The sequence below is a fragment of the Hypanus sabinus genome, chromosome 7 (genome assembly GCF_030144855.1).
Source record: "Hypanus sabinus isolate sHypSab1 chromosome 7, sHypSab1.hap1, whole genome shotgun sequence".
Lineage (NCBI taxonomy): Eukaryota > Metazoa > Chordata > Chondrichthyes > Myliobatiformes > Dasyatidae > Hypanus > Hypanus sabinus.
In genome coordinates, this window is record NC_082712.1 from 177,717,443 (window position 1) to 177,737,374 (window position 19,932).

General features: G+C 48.2%; 1 protein-coding gene across 6 annotated transcripts in view; it reads right to left on the reverse strand.

Moving 5' to 3' along the window:
* Window positions 1-19,932, reverse strand: part of LOC132397426 (F-actin-monooxygenase MICAL2-like) — a 301,318-nt gene that overhangs the window by 84,734 nt on the left and 196,652 nt on the right. For all 6 annotated transcript variants that reach the window (XM_059976204.1, XM_059976203.1, XM_059976205.1 and 3 more), the window contains 4 exons: window positions 16,504-16,678; window positions 12,087-12,244; window positions 7,115-7,189; window positions 908-1,005 (listed from right to left, as the gene is read on the reverse strand). In XM_059976204.1, coding sequence (XP_059832187.1) covers window positions 908-1,005; window positions 7,115-7,189; window positions 12,087-12,244; window positions 16,504-16,678 — 506 coding nt within the window. The remainder of the gene's footprint in view (window positions 1-907; window positions 1,006-7,114; window positions 7,190-12,086; window positions 12,245-16,503; window positions 16,679-19,932) is intronic.

Consider the following 19,932-nt stretch of genomic DNA (forward strand, 5'->3'; position numbering starts at 1 on the left):
TTAGGTTAAGGGAATTTTGGCTTGTCACCAAGCAGTCTTAGCAAACTTCAGCTGGCGTACTGTTGAAAGAGTTCTGACTGGTTGCGTCATGGTCTGGTTTGGTAGTTCGATCAAACGGGAATGTAAGAAGCTGCAGAGGGAAGTGGACTCAGTCCAAACCATCGTGGGCACATCCCTCCCCACCATCAGTGGTATCTACAGGATGCAATGCCTCAGGAAGGCAAAATTCATCATTAAAGATCTGCGACATCCAGCCCATTCCAGCTTCTCACAGCTACTATGGGGCAGGAGGTACAGAGGCCTGAAATTCCATTCTAATAGGTTCAGGAACAGCTATTTCCTTTCAACCATTTGGTTTTTGAACAAACTGCACAGCCCTAATCACCACAGTTTAACAACACCTTGACATCTTTGCATTAAAATGAAATTTCTATGTTCTGATTGTATTCTTTAGCCAGTGGGTGGTGGTGTATCTGTGGAATTCATTGCCACAGATGGCTGTGGAGGCCAAGTCATTGAGTATGTTTAAAGCAGAGCTTGATAGGTTCTTGATTAGTCAGGGCATCAAAGGATACGGGGAGAAGGCTGGAGAAAGGGGTTGAGAGGGATAATAAATCAGCCATGATGGAATGGTGGTGCAGATCGAATGGCCTAATTCTGCTCCCGTGTTTATGGTGTAATTGTATAATTTATATTTAATTTCCGTTTTTCGTGTGAATTCTTGTTATCTGTTGCCGTGCTCCTGCAATGCTGCTTCAAGTAAGTATTTTGTTGCACTGTTGCAACATGGCCTTGAGCAGGTGACAATAAACTCGACTCTGACTTTTCAACTTCCCAATACCCTGTCAGTCAGCCGCAGGGAATCTATGTGCTAAAGCCCCAACAGAGGGTAGGCAGTGACACATACCTGCAATGTGTGTTCGTGATCCCCAGGAGAGGCTGGTGGGCTCAAGGCTCCCTCTCCCACCGGCTGTTCCATCTTCTTGCGTAGCAACTGTGGCAGCTCTGAAATCAGAAACATGGGCACCAAGAGGATAAATCGAGAGTGAACTGGCCACGATGTGGTCTTATGAGAACTGTACCACACCCTAGACAGATGATGACCAACTTAGAGGTCAGTCTAAACACCACTTCACCCACTTGGTAGTCAACACCTTGCGCTTCACAAAGACCCGTTCATCATCTGCACCAGGTACACCCACTGCCTTCGTTATGCCATGGGCTCTACCACTAACTGAGGGCTCTGTCCTACACCATTCACCATGGGATGTTATGCTGAAATGAAGGACGGAATATGTTAGGACTTCATCCCCTGGGGCACAGGAAAATGAAGGGAGACTTGATAGAAGAATACAAAATTATGAGGGGTATATAAACAGTGTAATAGAAAGCAGGCTTTTTCCATTGAGGTCGGGTGAGAGCAGAACTGAGTATAGGGTGAAAGGGGAACATGAGGGACAATTTCTTCACTCAGGATAGTGAGAGTTGGAGTGAGCCCTCAGCAGAAGTGTTGGATGTGGATTCAATTTCAGCATTTTAGAGAAAGGTGGATAGGTACATAATGGAGTGCTATGGTCCAGATGCAGAATAACAGTTTAACAAACTTCAGCTGGCGTACTGTTGAAAGAGTTCTGACTGGTTGCGTCATGGTCTGGTTTGGTAGTTCGATCAAACGGGAATGTAAGAAGCTGCAGAGGGAAGTGGACTCAGTCCAAACCATCGTGGGCACATCCCTCCCCACCATCAGTGGTATCTACAGGATGCAATGCCTTAGGAAGGCAAAATTCATCATTAAAGATCTGCGACATCCAGCCCATTCCAGCTTCTCACGGCTACCATGGGGCAGGAGGTACAGAGGCATGCAATTCCATTCTAATAGGTTCAGAGTATTCTGGTTTTCTCCCACAGTCCAAAGACACACCATACCAGTTAGTAGGTCAATTGGTCATTGTAAATTGTGCTGTGATGAGTTTAGGGGTAATCGGGATTGTGACATTGTTGAGGGCAGTGTGACTCGAAGAGCTACTGTATCACTTAATTAATTAATTGATTCTTAATTGACACAGTTTCTGGGTTGTCCTGGGAGGTTGTCAGCCTTGAACTTCATCATGAGAGGGGACATGATAGAGCTGTACAAGATATGAAGAGGAATAGACAGAGTGGACAGCCAGTGCCTCTTCCCCAGGACACCACTGCTCAGTACAAGAGGACATGGCTTTAAGGTAAGGGGAGGGAAGTTCAAGGGGGATATTAGAGGAAGGTTTTTCACTCAGAGAGTGGTTGGTGCATGGAATGCACTGCCTGAGTCAGTGGTAGAGGCAGATACACTAGTGAAGTTTAAGAGACTACCAGACAGGTATATGGAGGAATTTAATTTGGGGGGTTATATGGGAGGCAGGGTTTGAGGGTTGGCACAACATTGCGGGCCGAAGGGCCTGTACTGTGCTGTACTATTTTATGTTCTATGTTCTATATCTCCTGAGAGAACCCAAGAGCTTCCAATGTTGAAAATAAAGTCACACTCGGGGAAAAAAATGTCATCACTGCGAGCCAACAGGTTGGAATTGGAATTGGAGCAACACACACACAAAGTGCTGGAGGAACTCAGCAGGCCAGGCAGCATCCATGGAAACGAGTACAGTCAACATTTCGGGTCGACTCCCTTCATGAAGAGCCTTGGCCCGAAACTTCAACTGTTCCTCCAGCACTTTGTGTATGTTGCTCTGGATTTCCAGCGTCTGCAGATTTTCACTTGTTTGGAATTGGTTTACTATTGTCACGTGTACAGTGAAAAGCTTGACGTGTATTGTTCATACAGATCAGATCATTACACAGTGCATTGGGGTAGAACAAGGGAAAACAATAACTGAATGTAGAATAAAGTGTAACGGCTACAGAGAAGCTGCAGAGCAGGTAGATAATAAGGTGCAAGGTCAAAATGAGGTAGATTGTGAGGTCAGGAGTCCATCTTATAGCAATAGGGAGCCATTTCAATGGTCATATAACATATAAAGTCGTATTGAGATTGATTGTGAGCTCAGGACTCCATCTTATCGAACAAGAGCTGGATTCTATGTCGGATAACAGTGGCATACAAGCTCTCCTTGAGCCTGGGGGGAACGTGCTTCCCTTTTGTCCAATGGGAATGGGGAGCAGAGAGAATGTCTGAGGTGGGAGGGGTCTTTGATCACGCTGGCTGCTTTACTGAGGCAGTGAGACATGTAGAGAGAGTCCATGGAGCGGAGGCTGGTTTCTGTGAGGTGCTGAGCTACGTCTCTGTGGTTTCTTGTGGTCACGGACAGAGCGGTTGCTGTACCAAGCTCTGATGCATCCGGGCAGGATGCTCTCCGTGGTGCATCGATAAAAACTGGTGAGGGTCAACGGGAACAAATAAAATGTCACTATTTCTATAACTAAAGTTAGAGAATGGTTGATCTACAATGAAATAATTATTTACTCTCCCTCCCTGCTTTACACTTGTGACTGTGAGGCTAAGCACACACCACCATCGTAGGCTGAATCAAAGGTGGTGACATATAGGAGGGAGAAACATATAGGATTGAAAATCTGGCTGAGTGTTGCCATAACAACAACCCTTTACTCAATGTCAGCAAGACCAAGGAGTTGATCATTCGCTTCAGGAGGAGGAAACCAGGGGTGCATGAGCCAGTCCTCATCAGAGGTGGAGAGGGACAGTAACTTTAAACTTCAGAGGACGCGTCCCGGGACCAGCATGCAAGTGCAATATGAAAAAAGCACAACAGTCCCACTGCTTCCTTGGGATTTTGTGGAGATTCAGCATGACACCTAAAACTTTGAAAATCTTCTGTTGGTGCGTTGTGGAGAGTAAATTGACTGGCTACGTCACAGCCTGGAATGGAAACACCAATGCCCTTAAACAGAAACTCCTACAAAAAACTAATGGATATGACCCAGTCCATCATGGGGAATGGATCTCTGATTATGGGTAAACCCTGCACAGAGTGTGGCCACAGGAAAGCAACGTCCACCATCGGGGTCACCCACCACCCAGCTCATGCTCCTTTCTCACTGCTGCTTCAGGAAGGAGGTACAGGAGCCTCAGGACTCACACCACCAGGTTCAGGAACTGTGACTACCCCTTAACCATCAGGCTCTTGAACCAGTGGGGATAACCTCACTCGCCCCATCACTGAACTGTTCCCACAACTGGACTCACTTTCAAGGACTCTTCCATCTCATGTTCTTGATATTTATTGCTTCTTTTTCTCAGCTCATGCTGGTGAAACCTGAGGCATGGGCATACCCAAGCACACTCATTTCTCAATTGCTCGGAACTCCTGAACTTTTCTAGTGGTGTTCAGTATTGTGGCTTTCTAGAGATTTACATGAATACTGCTGTGTAGACCTGATTGTTTAATGCTGTTATGTAGTAGTTTTGGGATGATACCTGTACTACTGGGACGATGTATACAATTATTGTTACTATTATTTTACGGTTTGTTGGCTTCTGCAAGCTGGTTTACACACAGCTGGAGCGGTCTTTCAGTGATTCTATTATGGTTATTGGATTTATTGAGTATGCCAGCAAGAAAATGAATCTTAGGGTTGTATATGGTGACATACATGTACTTCGATAATAAATTTACTTTGAACTTCACTTCAAGTAAGCAATAAGCAAATGTTATGCTATGAAATCACATGAGGTTCTACTGCCCTCTCGAGGCTGCTTAAAGGACTGCATGGAAAACTGCTGGCTCCCTCTTCCATCTCATGTCGGGGTGGGGGGGGTGGGGGGTGGGAATCGTTGGAGTGTTTAGGTCTGGCAGCTCCAGGACAGGGTCTACTGAATCCTCCCCAGGACTACCCCAGAACAAGAGCAGGGAACAACAGTGCCTCACGACACTCACCTCTCGAACATGGTCAGTTAAGGACTGACCCTCCCCCAGTAGTGGCCATTCCACAGTGTGACACTCCCTCAGTACCACCCCTCACAGTGTGACCCTCAGTACCACCCCTCCCACAGTATGAACCTCCCTCAGTACCACCCCTCACAGTGTGACCCTCAGTACCACCCCTCCAACAGTGTGACCCTCCCTCAGTACCACCCCTCCCACAGTGTGACCCTCAGTACCACCCCTCCCACAGTGTGACCCTCAGTACTACTCCTCCCACAGTGTGACCCTCAATACCACCCCCTCACATTGTGAACCTCCCTCGGTACCACCTCTCCCACAGTGTGACCCTCAGTACCACCCCTCCCACAGTGTGACCCTCCCTCAGTACCACCCCTCCCACAGTGTGACCCTCAGTACCATCCCTCCCACAGTGTAACCCTCCCTCCGTACCACCCCTCCCACAGTGTGACCCTCCCTCAGTACCACCCCTCCCACAGTCTGACCCTCTCTCAGTACCACTCCCCCAGTGTAACCCTCAGTACCACCCCTCCCACAGAGTGACCCTCCCTCAGTACCACCCCCCTCAGTGTGACCCTCAGTACCACCCCCCCAGTGTGATCCTCCCTCAGTACCACCCCTCCCACAGTGTGACTCTCCCTCAGTACCATCCCTCCCACAGTGTGACCCTCAGTACCACCCCTCCCACGGTGTGACCCTCTCTCAGTACCACCCCTCCCACAGTGTGACCCTCAGTACCACCCCTCCCACAGTGTGACACTCTCTCAGTATGACCCCTCCCACAGTGTGACCCTCAGTACCACCCCTCCCACAGTGTGACCCTCTCTCAGTATGACCCCTCCCACAGTGTGACCCTCACAGTACCACCCCTCCCACAGTGTGACCCTCAGTACCACCCCTCCCACAGTGTGACCCTCTCTCAGTATGACCCCTCCCACAGTGTGACCCTCAGTACCACCCCTCCCACAGTGTGACCCTCTCTCAGTACCACCCCTCCCACAGTGTGACCCTCGGTACCACCCCTCCCACAGTGTGACCCTCTCTCAGTACCACCTCTCCCACAGTGTGACCCTCCCTCAGTACCACCCCTCCCACAGTGTGACCCTCAGTACCACCCCTCCCACAGTGTGACCCTCTCTCAGTACCACCCCTCCCACAGTGTGACCCTCTCTCAGTACCACCCCTCCCACAGTGTGACCCTCAGTACCACCCCTCCCACAGTGTGACCCTCTCTCAGTACCACCCCTCCCACAGTGTGACCCTCAGTACCACCCCTCCCACAGTGTGATCCTCTCTCAGTATGACCCCTCCCACAGTGTGACCCTCAGTACCACCCCTCCCACAGTGTGACCCTCTCTCAGTATGACCCCTCCCACAGTGTGACCCTCAGTACCACCCCTCCCACAGTGTGACCCTCACTCGGTACCACCCCTCCCACAGTGTGCCCTTCACTCAGTACCATCCCTCCCACAGTGTGAACCTCCCTCAGTACCACCCCTCCCACAGTGTGACACTCTCTCAGTATGACCCCTCCCACAGTGTGACCCTCAGTACCACCCCTCCCACAGTGTGACCCTCTCTCAGTACCACCCCTCCCACAGTGTGACCCTCTCTCAGTATGACCCCTCCCACAGTGTGACCCTCAGTACCACCCCTCCCACAGTGTGACCCTCTCTCAGTACCACCCCTCCCACAGTGTGACCCTCTCTCAGTATGACCCCTCCCACAGTGTGACCCTCAGTACCACCCCTCCCACAGTGTGACCCTCTCTCAGTATGACCCCTCCCACAGTGTGACCCTCAGTACCACCCCTCCCCCAGTGTGACCCTCTCTCAGTATGACCCCTCCCACAGTGTGACCCTCAGTACCACCCCTCCCACAGTGTGACCCTCTCTCAGTACCACCCCTCCCACAGTGTGACCCTCTCTCAGTATGACCCCTCCCACAGTGTGACCCTCAGTACCACCCCTCCCACAGTGTGACCCTCTCTCAGTACCACCCCTCCCACAGTGTGACCCTCTCTCAGTATGACCCCTCCCACAGTGTGACTCTCAGTACCACCCCTCCCACAGTGTGACCCTCTCTCAGTATGACCCTTCCCACAGTGTGACCCTCAATACCACCCCTCCCACAGTGTGACCCTCTCTCAGTATGACCCCTCCCACAGACATGGGACAGTGACGGTACAAGCAAAAGGCTGTGTGATGTAATATCCTTACTGTTACGTAGTCTATTCCTCCACCTCTCCTGCCTGTTTGTGGCCAGGGAATCGAAGCTGCAAGTTTGACTTGGGGCTGTGGAATAGAGATTAAAAAGCAGAAAGTGCAAATTAATCTTTTTTTGAAAAAAAGGTCCATAATGTTTTAGTTTCCTTCTCCGAGATGAGCTGCAACCACAGTTGATGAGCCCCATCTGCCCAAAGCGGCTGGTTTTAAGGGGCCAGTTACCCGCCTTTGCCCCTTCTCCTGTCAGTAGAAATGGTCCCACTGGGATTAGTAGCTAAACCACTGGTGAATACCAGGGGTTGCACTTGGTTGTCAGAGGCTATTTGAGATGCAATGGATTGGGAGCATATAGTAGGTAGTGGGAGTTTGTCCCCACAACGCTCCCCCCACCCCCACCATCCCCACCGGGCTTTGCCCCTACTTGTGGGGAAAGCTTCGGGAATAAACCCTGAAGGAATAATCCGGAGCTGGAGTCCCTATGTTGAGTTCAATGCTGACGGGCAATTCTGCCGTCTCTTTAGACGATCAGCTGTGTGGAGATGGGAGCCTGCTGTGCTCTCCATATCACACTGCCCTGGCTCGTGATAGACAGACAGCACGCAGTATCCACGCTCGATCTGACCAGCGGAAGGTCTCAAATCTATACTGATTCTATTTGAACACTTTAAAAAACTGGAGCCATAAGAGAACAGCAGCAAAGAAACAGACCCTTTAATCCACGCTGAACCATTTTCACCTTTGAGTAAAGAATCCATATCGGATCTTTCAGAGACATGAGAGGCTACAGAACCAGCCTCTGGAATCTACTGGAGGAACTCAGCATCTGTGGGAGGAAATGGGCAGCCCATGTCTCAGGTCGATCTGTGTCAATCTGCCTTTGAAGACCATGCTAACGTCACTCTACTCTCGCAGATAATGGGGGACAATGTTAGCGTAGTGGTTATTGTAACGTTATTACAGCTCGGGGCAACAGAGTTCAGAGTTCAATTCTGGCATCCTCTGAAAGAAGGTTTGTACTTTTTCCCCCACTGGTGTGTGGGTTTCCTCCAGGTGCTCCGGTTTCCTCCCACAGCCCAAAGACTTACTGATTAGTAGGTTGAATTAATCATTGTAAATTGTCCTGCGATTCAAGTCAAGTCAAGTCAAGTCAACTTTTATTGTCATTTCGACCATAACTGCTGGTACAGTGCATAGTAACAATGAGACAATGTTTTTCAGGACCATGGTGTTACATGACACAGTGCAAAAACTAGACTGAACCACGTAAAAAAAAACAACACAGAGAAAGCTACACAAGACTACAGACCTACACAGGACTGCATAAAGTGCACAAAAACAGTGCAGGCATTACAATAAATAATAAACAGGACGATAGGGCAAGGTGTCAGTCCAGGCTCTGGGTATTGAGGAATCTGATAGCTTGGGGGAAGAAACTGTTACATAGTCTGGTCGTGAGAGCCCGAATGCTTCGGAGCCTTTTCCCAGACGGCAGGAGGGAGAAGAGATTGTATGAGGGGTGCATGGGGTCCTTCATAATGCTGTTTCCTTTGCGGATGCAGCGTGTAGTGTAAATGTCCATGATGGCAGGAAGAGAGACCCCGATGATCTTCTCAGCTGACCTCACTATCTGCTGCAGGGTCTTGCGATCGGAGATGGTGCAATTTCCGAACCAGGCAGTGATGCAGGTGCTCAGGATGCTCTCAATACAACCCCTGTAGAATGTGATGAGGATGAGGGGTGGGAGATGGACTTTCCTCAGCCTTCACAGAAAGTAGAGATGCTGCTGGGCTTTCTTTGCAATGGAGCTGGTGTTGAGGGACCAGGTGAGATTCTCCATCAGGTGAACACCAAGAAATCTGGTGCTCTTAACGATCTCTACTGAGGAGCCGTCGATGTTCAGCGGGGAGTGGTCGCTCCGTGCCCTCCTGAAGTCAACAACCATCTCTTTTGTTTTGTTCACATTCAGAGACAGGTTGTTGGCTCTGCACCAGTCCGTTAGCCGCTGCACCTCCTCTCTGTAAGCTGACTCGTTGTTCTTGCTGATGAGACCCACCACGGTTGTGTCATCGGCGAATTTGATGATGTGGTTCGAGCTGTGTGTGGCAGCACAGTCGTGGGTCAACAGAGTGAACAGCAGTGGACTGAGCACGCAGCCCTGGGGATCCCCCGTGCTCAGTGTGATGGTGTTGGAGATGCTGCTAATGGCTATGAGATTAAGCTATGGTGAGGTAGATGGAATCCTCCAAGAGGACCAGAACCTTGTTGTGATTTGGAGGCTTGCGTGCTCAATGACCTGGGGAGCTCTGCTGACGGGAGTCAGGGCCTTGTGCTTTAGGTCTTGGTGGGGTCACCCATGTCAAAGGGTAAAGGCCAGACTAAGAGTGAACCACCGGTCTCCAGGCTCAGGGCTAACAACCCTAACCGGTAAAACAAAACTGTCACGGAGACAGCAATGAAGAATCCTTCTACATCTGTGTGGCCAAGGATGGAGAGAGATGGAGGACCTGCACTGTAATGGATAGTAAGTAAGTAAATTGGTGGGTTTCAGGACGGCCGGCTCGTTGGGCCAGAAGTATCTATTCTGTACTTATCTCTGAATTTAAAAATCTCTAGAAATAAAAATAGACTTCCAAGAACTCAGAAGTTACATCCTTAATTATGAACTTTAAAATCTTACTAATCATGGAGGTTAGACTAACCAGCCTATCTTTCATCCTGTCTTTTGACCACCTCCCTTCTTAAACATGGTATTTATGATTTTGCATTCCTCTGGGACCCTCCCTGACTCAAGTTATTACTGGAAGGTCAGTACAAATGACTCCCTCATCTCTTCAACTCCCTCTTTCAGAACTGTGGAATGTAGTCCTTCTGATCCAGGTGATTTATCTACCTTCGTGGCCTTTAGCTTCTCCAGCACCTTCTTATTAGTAGAAATACAGTTCAGGTAATCTTCGACAGATCGTTAGTGTACAGAGTGAAAAGCTGAATTCACATTGTTGAAGAGTTCCAACCCAAAATGTCAACTGTCCATTTCCCCCCACTGATGCTGCCTGACCTGTTGAGTGCCTTTAGAGTAGAGAGATAGGACATTACAGCACAGTACAGGCCCTCTGACCAGCGATGTTATGCCAACCTTTCAACCTACTCCAACATCAATCTAACGCTTCCCTCCTACATAACCCGCCATCGTTCTATCATCCATGTGCCTAGCGCTCCACGCACCCAGCTCTCTGTGTGTAAAGAAGTTACCTCTGGCATCCTCCCTACTATACTTGCTTCAATCACTTTAAAATTATGCCCCCTCGCATTAGCCATTTCTGCCCTGGGTAAAAGTTTCTGACTCCACTCTATCTACGCCGCCACCAGGTGGCAATGTAGTTCACCAAATGGTCACAAGTTGTCAATGTGGCTGCCGGACAAAACGCTGGGGAGCTCTGCAATTGGGATACTATGTCAAGTAATTGGTGAGACCAGGTGAGGGGGGAGACACTGGCTCCTTCCATCGATGCCAGAACAGTTCCGATGACATTGGAAATATGATACTCCCAAACAAATCAGGATGCTGCCTGGATTAGAGAGCATGCCTTAGTGAGACAGCTCGGGTTTTTCTGTCTGGAGCGAGCAGGATGAGATCGAGTGGACAGCCAGAGACTTTTGCCCGGGGTGGAAGTGGCTAAAATGAAAGGAGATCACTTTAAGGTGATTGGAAGGAAGTGTAGGGAGTAGGTCTGAGGGAGGGTTTTTACACAGAGCATGAAACGAGGGCATGAAACGCCCTGCCAAGGGCGTGGGGAGTGGTAGAGACAGGCACATTAGGGACATTTAAGAGACTGGATTTAATGGTTTCTTGACATATATGACAAATAAGCGCTGGCTAGAGAAATCCCTCATCTCCATTCTAAAAGTACGCCCTCTCTTCTGAGGCTGTGTCCTCTTTCACCATAGGAAACATCCTCTCCACACCCACTCTTTCAAGGCCTTTCACCATTTGATAGGTTTCCATGGGGTCACCCCTCATTCTTCTAAATTACAGTGAATACAGGCCCAGAGCCATCAGACGCTCTTCACATGACAAACCATTCAGTTCTGGAATCATTTTTGTGAACCTCCTTTGAACCCTCTCCAGATTCAGCACATTCTTTCTTAGATAAGGGGCCAAATTTTTTCACAATACTCCAAGTGAGGCCTCACCAGTGTTTTATAAAATCTCAACATTACATTTTTTTTAATATTCTAGTCCTCTTGAAATGAATGCTAACATTGCATTTCCCTTCCTCACCACAGACTCAAGCTGCAAATTAACCTTTAGAGAATTCTGCACAAGGACTCCCAAGTCCCTTTGTGCCTCAGATTTTTGTATTTTCTCTCCATTTAGAATATAGTCAACCTTTTCATTTCTTCCACCAAAGTGCATGACCATCCCAACACTGTACTCCATCTGCCATTTCTTTGCCCATTCTCCTAACTTGCCTAAGTCCTTCTATAGCCTCTCTACCTCCTCAAAACTACCTGTCCTTCCACCATATCATCTGCAAATTTTTCAACAAAACCATCAATCCCATCATCCAAATCATTAATATGTAATATAAAAAAAATCAGTCCCAACCAAGACCCCTGTGGGACATCGCTAGTCACCAGCAACCAACCAACCACAGCTTTCCCCATGCTAAAACCTTTCCTGTAAAACCATGGCTTGTAACTTGTTAAGCTGCCTCATGGACAGTCCCAAGCTGGCTTGTGAAAGGAGTGTTGGGCATGGGGATAGCAGCCCCATCTCGTAAAAACCCAGAGCTACACACGTCAACAGAAGCTCTAAAGACCGTGTGTGTTCCTGGGGAGGAAGGATCTTTGAAGATGGACTACACCTGGGGATAATTTGAAAGTCTGGCCCAAGACAGAAGACTCTGGTGACAGCCTATGCCCCAGTAGGGGTAACGGCTTAAGAGGAGGATGAAAGTGGTTTTACCTTCCTGGGGCTTGGAGCTTGTCTTTACTTCCCCTGTGGCCTGGGTCATCTCGGTTCTGGGTCCCGTACCTATTGCGGCTGATATTGAGTCTCCTGAGCTTGGAGAGTCCATCACATTGGGTGGGTGGACTGGTCGTTCCACCTCCGTTTCAGAGCTGCTTCAGACAAAGCAAAAGACAACAGGATTGGGAACCCTGTGACTCAGATCCCATAGTACAGTTCCAAGTTTATATTTCAAATTTCAAAGTAAATTTATCCTCAAAGTATGTACAGTGCCTATAAAAGTATTCCCCCCCCCCCCCCGCCCCCGGAAGTTTTCATGTTTTGTTTTACAACATTGAATCACAGTGGATTTACTTTGGCTTTTTTGACCCTGATCCACCAAAAAAGACTCTTGCATGTCAAAGTGAAAACAGATGTATTAATTATAAATCATAAAGCACAAAATAATTGATTGCATAACCCCCTTTAATATGACACACCAAATCATCACTGGTGAAGCCAATTGGTTTTCAGAGTCACATAATTAGTTAAATGGAGATCGCCTGTGTGCAGTCAAGGTGTTTCAACTGATTGTGGTAAAAATGCACCTGTGTCTGGAAGGTCCAACTGCTGGTGAGTCAGTGTCCTGGCAAAAACTACACCATGAAGATGAAAGAACTCTCTTATTAAAAAACACAAGTCAGGAAATGGATACGAGAAGATTTCCAGGTCACTGAATATCCCTTGGAGTACAGGTAAGTCCGTCATCATGACATGGAAAGAATATGGCTCAGAGATGGTTTGTTAGAGTAAATGAAAGCAGGTTTTTTCCTCTGAAGCTAGGTGGGATGACCACCAGAGGTCATGGGTTAAGGGTGAAAGGTGAAAGATGAAAAGTTTAAGGGGAACTTGAGGGGAATTGTCTTCACTCAGGGTCTTGAGAATATGGAATGAGCTGCCAGCACAAGTGGTGCATGCAAGCTCGATTTCAGCATTTAAGAGAAGTTTGGATGGGTACATGGGTGGTTGGGGTGTGGAGGGCTGTGATCCAGGTGCAGGTCAGTGGGAGTAGGCAGTTTAAATAGTTCTTCGTGGATGAGATGGGTGGAAAGGCTCGTTTCTGTGCTGTACTTCTCTATGACGTACAAATTCCTTACAGATGGGGCCGGAACTGATGGCCTGAGCTGCAATAATGTCACACTAACTGCTATGCTACTGAGGCACCCACAGTACATTTGCAGAGCTAACTTATTTTGAAATAGTAATTTTACATCTTTGCATTGCACCACTGTCGTCAAACAACAACCCTCATATGCTGAAGTATAGAAAGATTCTACGTCAATTTAATGCCGTTGACACAAGGCTTTGTTCTAAGTTCTTTTTATTTATAGAGCACTTTTCAGCCAGATGATGTAGTTCAAAGCACTTTACGATGGGATAAAAGTCCAAATATGAAAATAAAAGACAAGAAAATGTCAGTTAAAATCAAGGTTAGGTAAATTGGTGTTTAAATGTGTCGACTGAGTTTGCATCCCTTACAGTTTTAGGTATTGAATTCCACAGTTTAGGAGCGTAGTTCAGAAAAGCTGACTTGACAATCATCTTTTGAGGGACATTGTTTGAATTGAAGAGACCAGCAGAAGACCCGAGAGATTGAGCAGGATTTTGAAATGAAAACAATTCTGTGATATACTCCAATCCCAGACCATTAAAAACAAGTAAGAAAACTTTAAAAATCATTTCTAAAAGATTCAGGAAGCCAATGCAGAGTAGCTGGCATGGGCATAATATGTTCCCTCATCCTGGTTTTGGTGAAAAGCCGAGCAGCGGTGTTCCAAATAGACTAAATCTGATCTTGAGGAAGTGTGAGAGAGAGGGGAATGAGGGGGTGCCTACCCTCTCTCACTGGCCTCTGCTCCACTCCTCCCTTTCACTTCTGCACACTGCCCTTCTCCCATCTCCCCTCCCCATCCAGATGACGGGGCTTGACTTCAAACTGTTCCTGCTATGTGCTGTTGGTACAGCGTTTTGCAGCCTGACCTCAGAAGAACACTGTTTTGTTTGCCAGCATTCCTGTACGGTTGAATGGTAGTTAAACTGTGAGCATCCTTCTGCCTCCATAGATGCTCCCACACCACAGAGTGTCTCCAGCAGCTGGAGTTGCTGCTCCATACAACAGAGCCTGCAGTGGCCCCCCAGAGGCTGGTATCACGTCTGGCCTTCCATCTACAAGCTTCTGTTTCTAATAATGTTTCCACTGAACTCCTGTCAGCAACAATCCCACAGGGAAACGAGGAACCACGGAGAAACTCTCCTGAAGAACAGACCCAGTGACTCATACGACTCCCTGATTGTTTTCCAGTGATGTTTGATGAGTCAAATAGTGTAGACAGAGGACATCAAAAGCAGAACCCAGATCACACAACATCAGACGTTACAGCACGGTACTGGCTCTTTGGCCCACGATGATCTTTATCATTTATAACTGTTTTTCGGTCTAAACTTCTTGCTGCTTTGGTAAATCAGCCAACATAATCGAAGATGCCATTCACCCCGGACATTGCTCTTCTCTCCCCTCCCACAGGGCAGAAGTCTGAAAGCATGTACCACCAGGCTCAATTCTACCCCTCTGTTACCAGACTATTGAATGGTTGCCTAGTACAACAGAATGAACACTTGACCTCATAACCTCTCATTAAGGCCTTGTACCTTATTTTCTACCTGCACTGCACCTTCTCCGTAAGCCTAACACTTTATTCTGCATTCTGATAGTTAAAACTTGTTCTACCTCAATGCACTGTGTAATGATTCAACCTGTCTGAACAGTGTCCAAGAAGTATCTCCGTACATGTGACAATAATAAACTCATTCCTATATAGCACCAGATAAATAACTAGTGTACAGAAAGAATAATGAGGTAGGTTCTGGACCAGAAGACCCTATGGGACCTTGTACACCACTCCCATCATTTCCCTGATTAGTTCCTCAATAACCTTTCTTTCTTTATTCTTTAACTCCGATTGACAGATGACATAATAGCCACAGCTCTACACACCGTCCTTACACATCTGGAGAAGGATGCTTATGTGAGAATGGTGTTCTTGGACTACAGTTCAGCATTCAACACCATAATTCCCTCCAGGCTCAACAAGAAGCTCAGAGACCTCGGCCTTCACCCTGCCTTGTGTAGCTGGATCCTGGACTTCCTGTCAGGTTGCCGGCAGGTGGTAAGAGTGGGCTCCCTCACCTCTGCCCCCTGACCCTCAACACGAGCCCCTCAGGACTGTGTACTGTCTCCTCCCTTACTCCTTGTATACCCATGACTGTGTCACCACGCACAGCTCTAATCTGCTGATTTGCTGACAACACTATGTTGATAGGCCTAATCTCAGAAGAAGTCATCTCTCTGACACAGTGGTGTCAAGAAAACAACCTCTCCCTCACTGTCGCAAAAACAAAGGAGCTGCTGTGGACTATAGGAGGAATGGAGGCAGGCTAACCCCTATTGACATCAACGGATCTGGGGTTGAGAGAGTGAACAGCCTCAAGTTCCTCAGCATAAACATCACCGAGGACCTCACGTGGTCTGTACACACCAGCTGTGTGGTGAAAAAGGCACAACAGCAGCTCTTTCACCTCAGATGGTTGAAGAAGTTTGGTGTGGGCCCCCAAATTCTACAGGAGCACAACTGAGAGCATCCTGACTGGCTGCATCACTCCCTGGTATGGGAACTGTACCTCCCTCAATCACAGGACTCTGCAGAGAGTGGTGCGAACAGCCCAGCGCATCTGTAGATGTGAATTCCCCATGATTCAGGACATTTACAAAGACAGGTGTGTAAAAAGAGCCCGAAGGATCATTGGGGACCCGAGTCACCCCAACCACAAACTGCTCCAGCTGCTACCATCTGGGAAACGGTACCGCAGCATAAAAGCCAGGACCAACAGGCTCCGGGACAGCTTCTTCCACCAGGCAATCAGACTGATTAACTCATGCTGATGCATCTGTATTTCTGTGTTGTATCAACTATCCTGTTGTATTTAATATTTATTATAAGTTACTATAATTGCACATTGCACTTTCAGACGGAGACGTAACTAAAGATTTTTACTGGTCATGTATATGAAGGATGTAAATAATAAAGCTAATTCAACTTGATTCTAACAGACAGTGATGAGAACTGAACTCGAGTCACGGTGCTGTAATGGTGCTTTGCTAACCACGATGCTGCCCTGCCAAGGCCCGACTGACTTCCGCTCTTCGCCTTTCAGGCGCACACCGGCTCTGAAGTTTACACTCTCGCTTTGAGAAGCCCCCCTCCCCCCCCCCAATGAGCGGATGTTGCTTGTTCATCGACCAAGTCCCCCTGGGTCAGTCATGCCCTGTGCTGTCTGACCCTGTCTCTGGCTGAGATGAGGAGGGGACCAGACCTACCTGCTGTCGTCACTGGTCACCATTGCCCTGACCGCCAGCAGGCAGACACCCGTTGTGTCCGGACACCATACCGGGGAGTGAACCCCCCGGGTCGGCGGGGTTCTGGAAAGGTCTGCGATTACGGGCACGCAACTTGATCTTTGGCTGCTGGTTGATTCAGACTGGGATGTAAAAACTGTGGGACACAACACAGAAAATAGATCAATACAGTGTGATATTGTGCCAACCATTAGTCTACTCCATGATCAATCTACACCTTCATCCTACATTTTTCTACCATCCCTGTGCCTATTGGCCTCTTAAATGCCCTTAATGTATCTGCCCCTACCACCAGCCCTGCTAGAACGCTCCACACACCCACTGTTCTCTGTGTCAAGTACCGTACTTCCCTCTGACATATGCCCTATAATTTCTTCCAGTCACCTTAAAATTATGCCGTTTGGTATTAGCTATTTCTGTCCCAAGAAAAACTCTCTGGCTGTCCCTTGGTACCGCCCCTCCCACTGTGAGACCCTCCCTTGGTACTGCCCCTCCCACAGTGTGACCCTCCCTCGGTACTGCCCCTCCCAATGTGAGACCCTCCCTCAGTACCTCCCCTTCCACAGTGTGACCCTCCCCCGGTACCGCCCCTTCCACAGTGTGACCCTCCCCTGGTACCACCCCTTCCACAGTGTGACCCTCCCTCGGTACCACCCCTTCCACAGTGTGACCCTCCCTCGGTACCACCCCTTCCACAGTGTGACCCTCCCCCGGTACCGCCCCTTCCACAATGTGACCCTCCCCTGGTACCGCCCCTCCCACAGTGAGACCTTCATTCAGTACACTCCCCTCCCACAGTGTGACCCTCCCTCAGTACTGCCCCTCCCACAGTGTGACCCTCTCTCAGTCCCATTCCCCACCACAGTGTGACCCTCCCTCGGTACCACTCCTCCCACAGTGTGACCCTCCCTCGGTACCACCCTCCCACAGTGTGACCCTCCCTCAGTACCGCCCCTCCCACGGTGTGACCCTCACTCAGTACCACCCCTCCCACGGTGTGACCCTCCCTCAGAACCACCCCTCCCACAGTGTGACCCTCCCTCAGAACCACCCCTCCCACAGTGTGACCCTCCCTCAGAACCTCCCCTCCCACAGTGTGACCCTCCCTCAGAACCTCCCCTCCCACATTCCTGATTAGCCAATCCCTTACACTGAGACTGTGACCCTTTGGGATAGGCATGTTCTTTCTCTCACTGGGTGAATTTCAGACAGAGCTTAATTGCTCTTGATGGGTAAATTGGTTTAAACTCATCACATGTACAAAGCTTATCTTGCACATTGTTCGTACCATCTTGCACATTGTTCGTACCGATCAGATCTTTACACAGTGCATTGAGGTAGAACTGGGGAAGGTAGTGACAGAATACAGAATAGAGTGTAACAGCTACAGAGAACGTGCAGAGCAGCCAGTCAATAAAGTGCAAGATATAACGAGGTAGTTCACTAGGGACTTGATCAATGGTCTTGTGACTCCAGCTTTGAAGCTGGTGGTGTGTGTTCTCAGGCTTTTGTATCTTCTCTCCAATAAGTCAGGGTGAGAAAAAGATTTCCCAAGGTGAATATAGGAAAGTCAAGGTAGAGCAAGTGTGGCATGGATGCTTCTAATAGTGTGGGGAGTCTAGGATCAGAGGCACATCCACTTAGAACAGAGATGAAGAGGAATTTCTTTAACCAGGGGATGGTGAATCTGTGGAATTCATTGCCACAGGCGGCTATGAAGGCCAAGTCATTGAGTATGTTTAAAGTAGAGGTCGATAGGTTCTTGATTAGTCAGGGTGTCAAAGGTTACTGGGAGAAGCCAGAACAATGGGTTTGAGAAAGAAAATAAATCAGCCGTGTTGGAATGGCAAAGCAGACTCAATGAGCTGAAAAGCCTCATTCTACTCCTATGTCTTATGGGTAGGTAGCTTTGGGTTGTTGAGAAAGGGGAGGTCATGGGGTTTAGAAATCAGCCATGATTGGATGCCAGCACAGACTTGATGGCCAAATGCTAAATAACTGCACAAAGATGTTGCCTGGATTATAGGGGGAGGCTGGGCACACCAGGTCTTGATTCTTCGGGGTATTTGTGACTGAGGGGTGACCTTGTGGAGGCGTTGCTAGGGTGAATGTATCCCAGGGTTGGGCAATCAAGGACCAGTGGGCACAACTTTAAGGTTCCATAGGGTGCTGCAGGCAATTTTTTCACTTAGATGGGAGGATGGTGTATGGAATGAACTGCAGCAGAAGTGATTGAGGTACATACATTAACAATTCAAAGGCATTTGGACAGTACACAGACAGGAAAGTTATGATCTGGCATCTGCAGAAGAGAACACAGAACATTCACCTAGTGGCCACTCTTGGGTGCCTCTTGTACCTAATAAAGTGGCCTCAAGTGTATGTTTATAAGCGTCTCCTGTGTGGCATATCCACTTCAAGGTTCTTTAACCTTGGATAAGTTGCTGAGACCAGACGAAATGTACCCCAGGCTACTGTGGGAGGCGAGGGAGGAGATTTGTGGAGGGTTGTGGATGTTGTTCCTTTATTCAAGGAAGGGAATAGAGATAACCCAGAAAATTATAGACCAGTGAGTCTTACCTCAGTGGTTGGTAAATTGATGGAGAAGATCCAGAGAGGCAGGATTTATGAACATTTGGAGAGGCATAACATGATTAGGAGTAGTCAGCATGGCTTTGTCAAAGGCAGGTCGTGCCTTACAAGCCTGATTGAATTTTTTGAGGATGAGACTAAACACATTGAAGGAGCAAGAGCAGTAGATGTAGTGTATATGGATTTCAGCAAGGCATTTGATAAGGTACCCCATGCAAGGCTTATTGAGAAAGCAAGGAAGCATGGGATCCAAGGGGACATTGCTTTGTGGATCCAGAACTGGCTTGCCCACAGAAGGCAAAGAATGGCTGTAGACGGGTCATATTCTGCATGGAGGTCGGTGACCAGTGGTGTGCCTCAGGGATCTGTTCTGGGACCCTTACTCTTCGTGATTTTTATAAATGACAAGATGAGGAAGTGAAGGGATGGGTTAGTAAGTTTACTGATGACACAAAGGTTGGAGGTGGTGTGGATAGTGTGGAGGGCTGTCAGAGGTTACAGTGGTACATTGATAAGATGCAAAACTGGGCTAAGAAGTGGCAGATAGAATTCAACCCAGATAAATGTGAAGTGGTTCATTTGGTAGGTCAAATATGATGGCAGAATATAGTAAAACTTTTGGCAGTGTGGACGATCAGAGGGATCTTGGGGTCCGAGTCCATTGGACACTCAAAGCAGCTGCACAGGTTGACTCTGTGGTTAAGAAGGCGTACGGTATATTGGCCTTCATCAATCGTGGAATTGAATTTAGGAGCCGAGAGGTCATGTTACAGCTATATAGGACCCTGGTCAGACCCC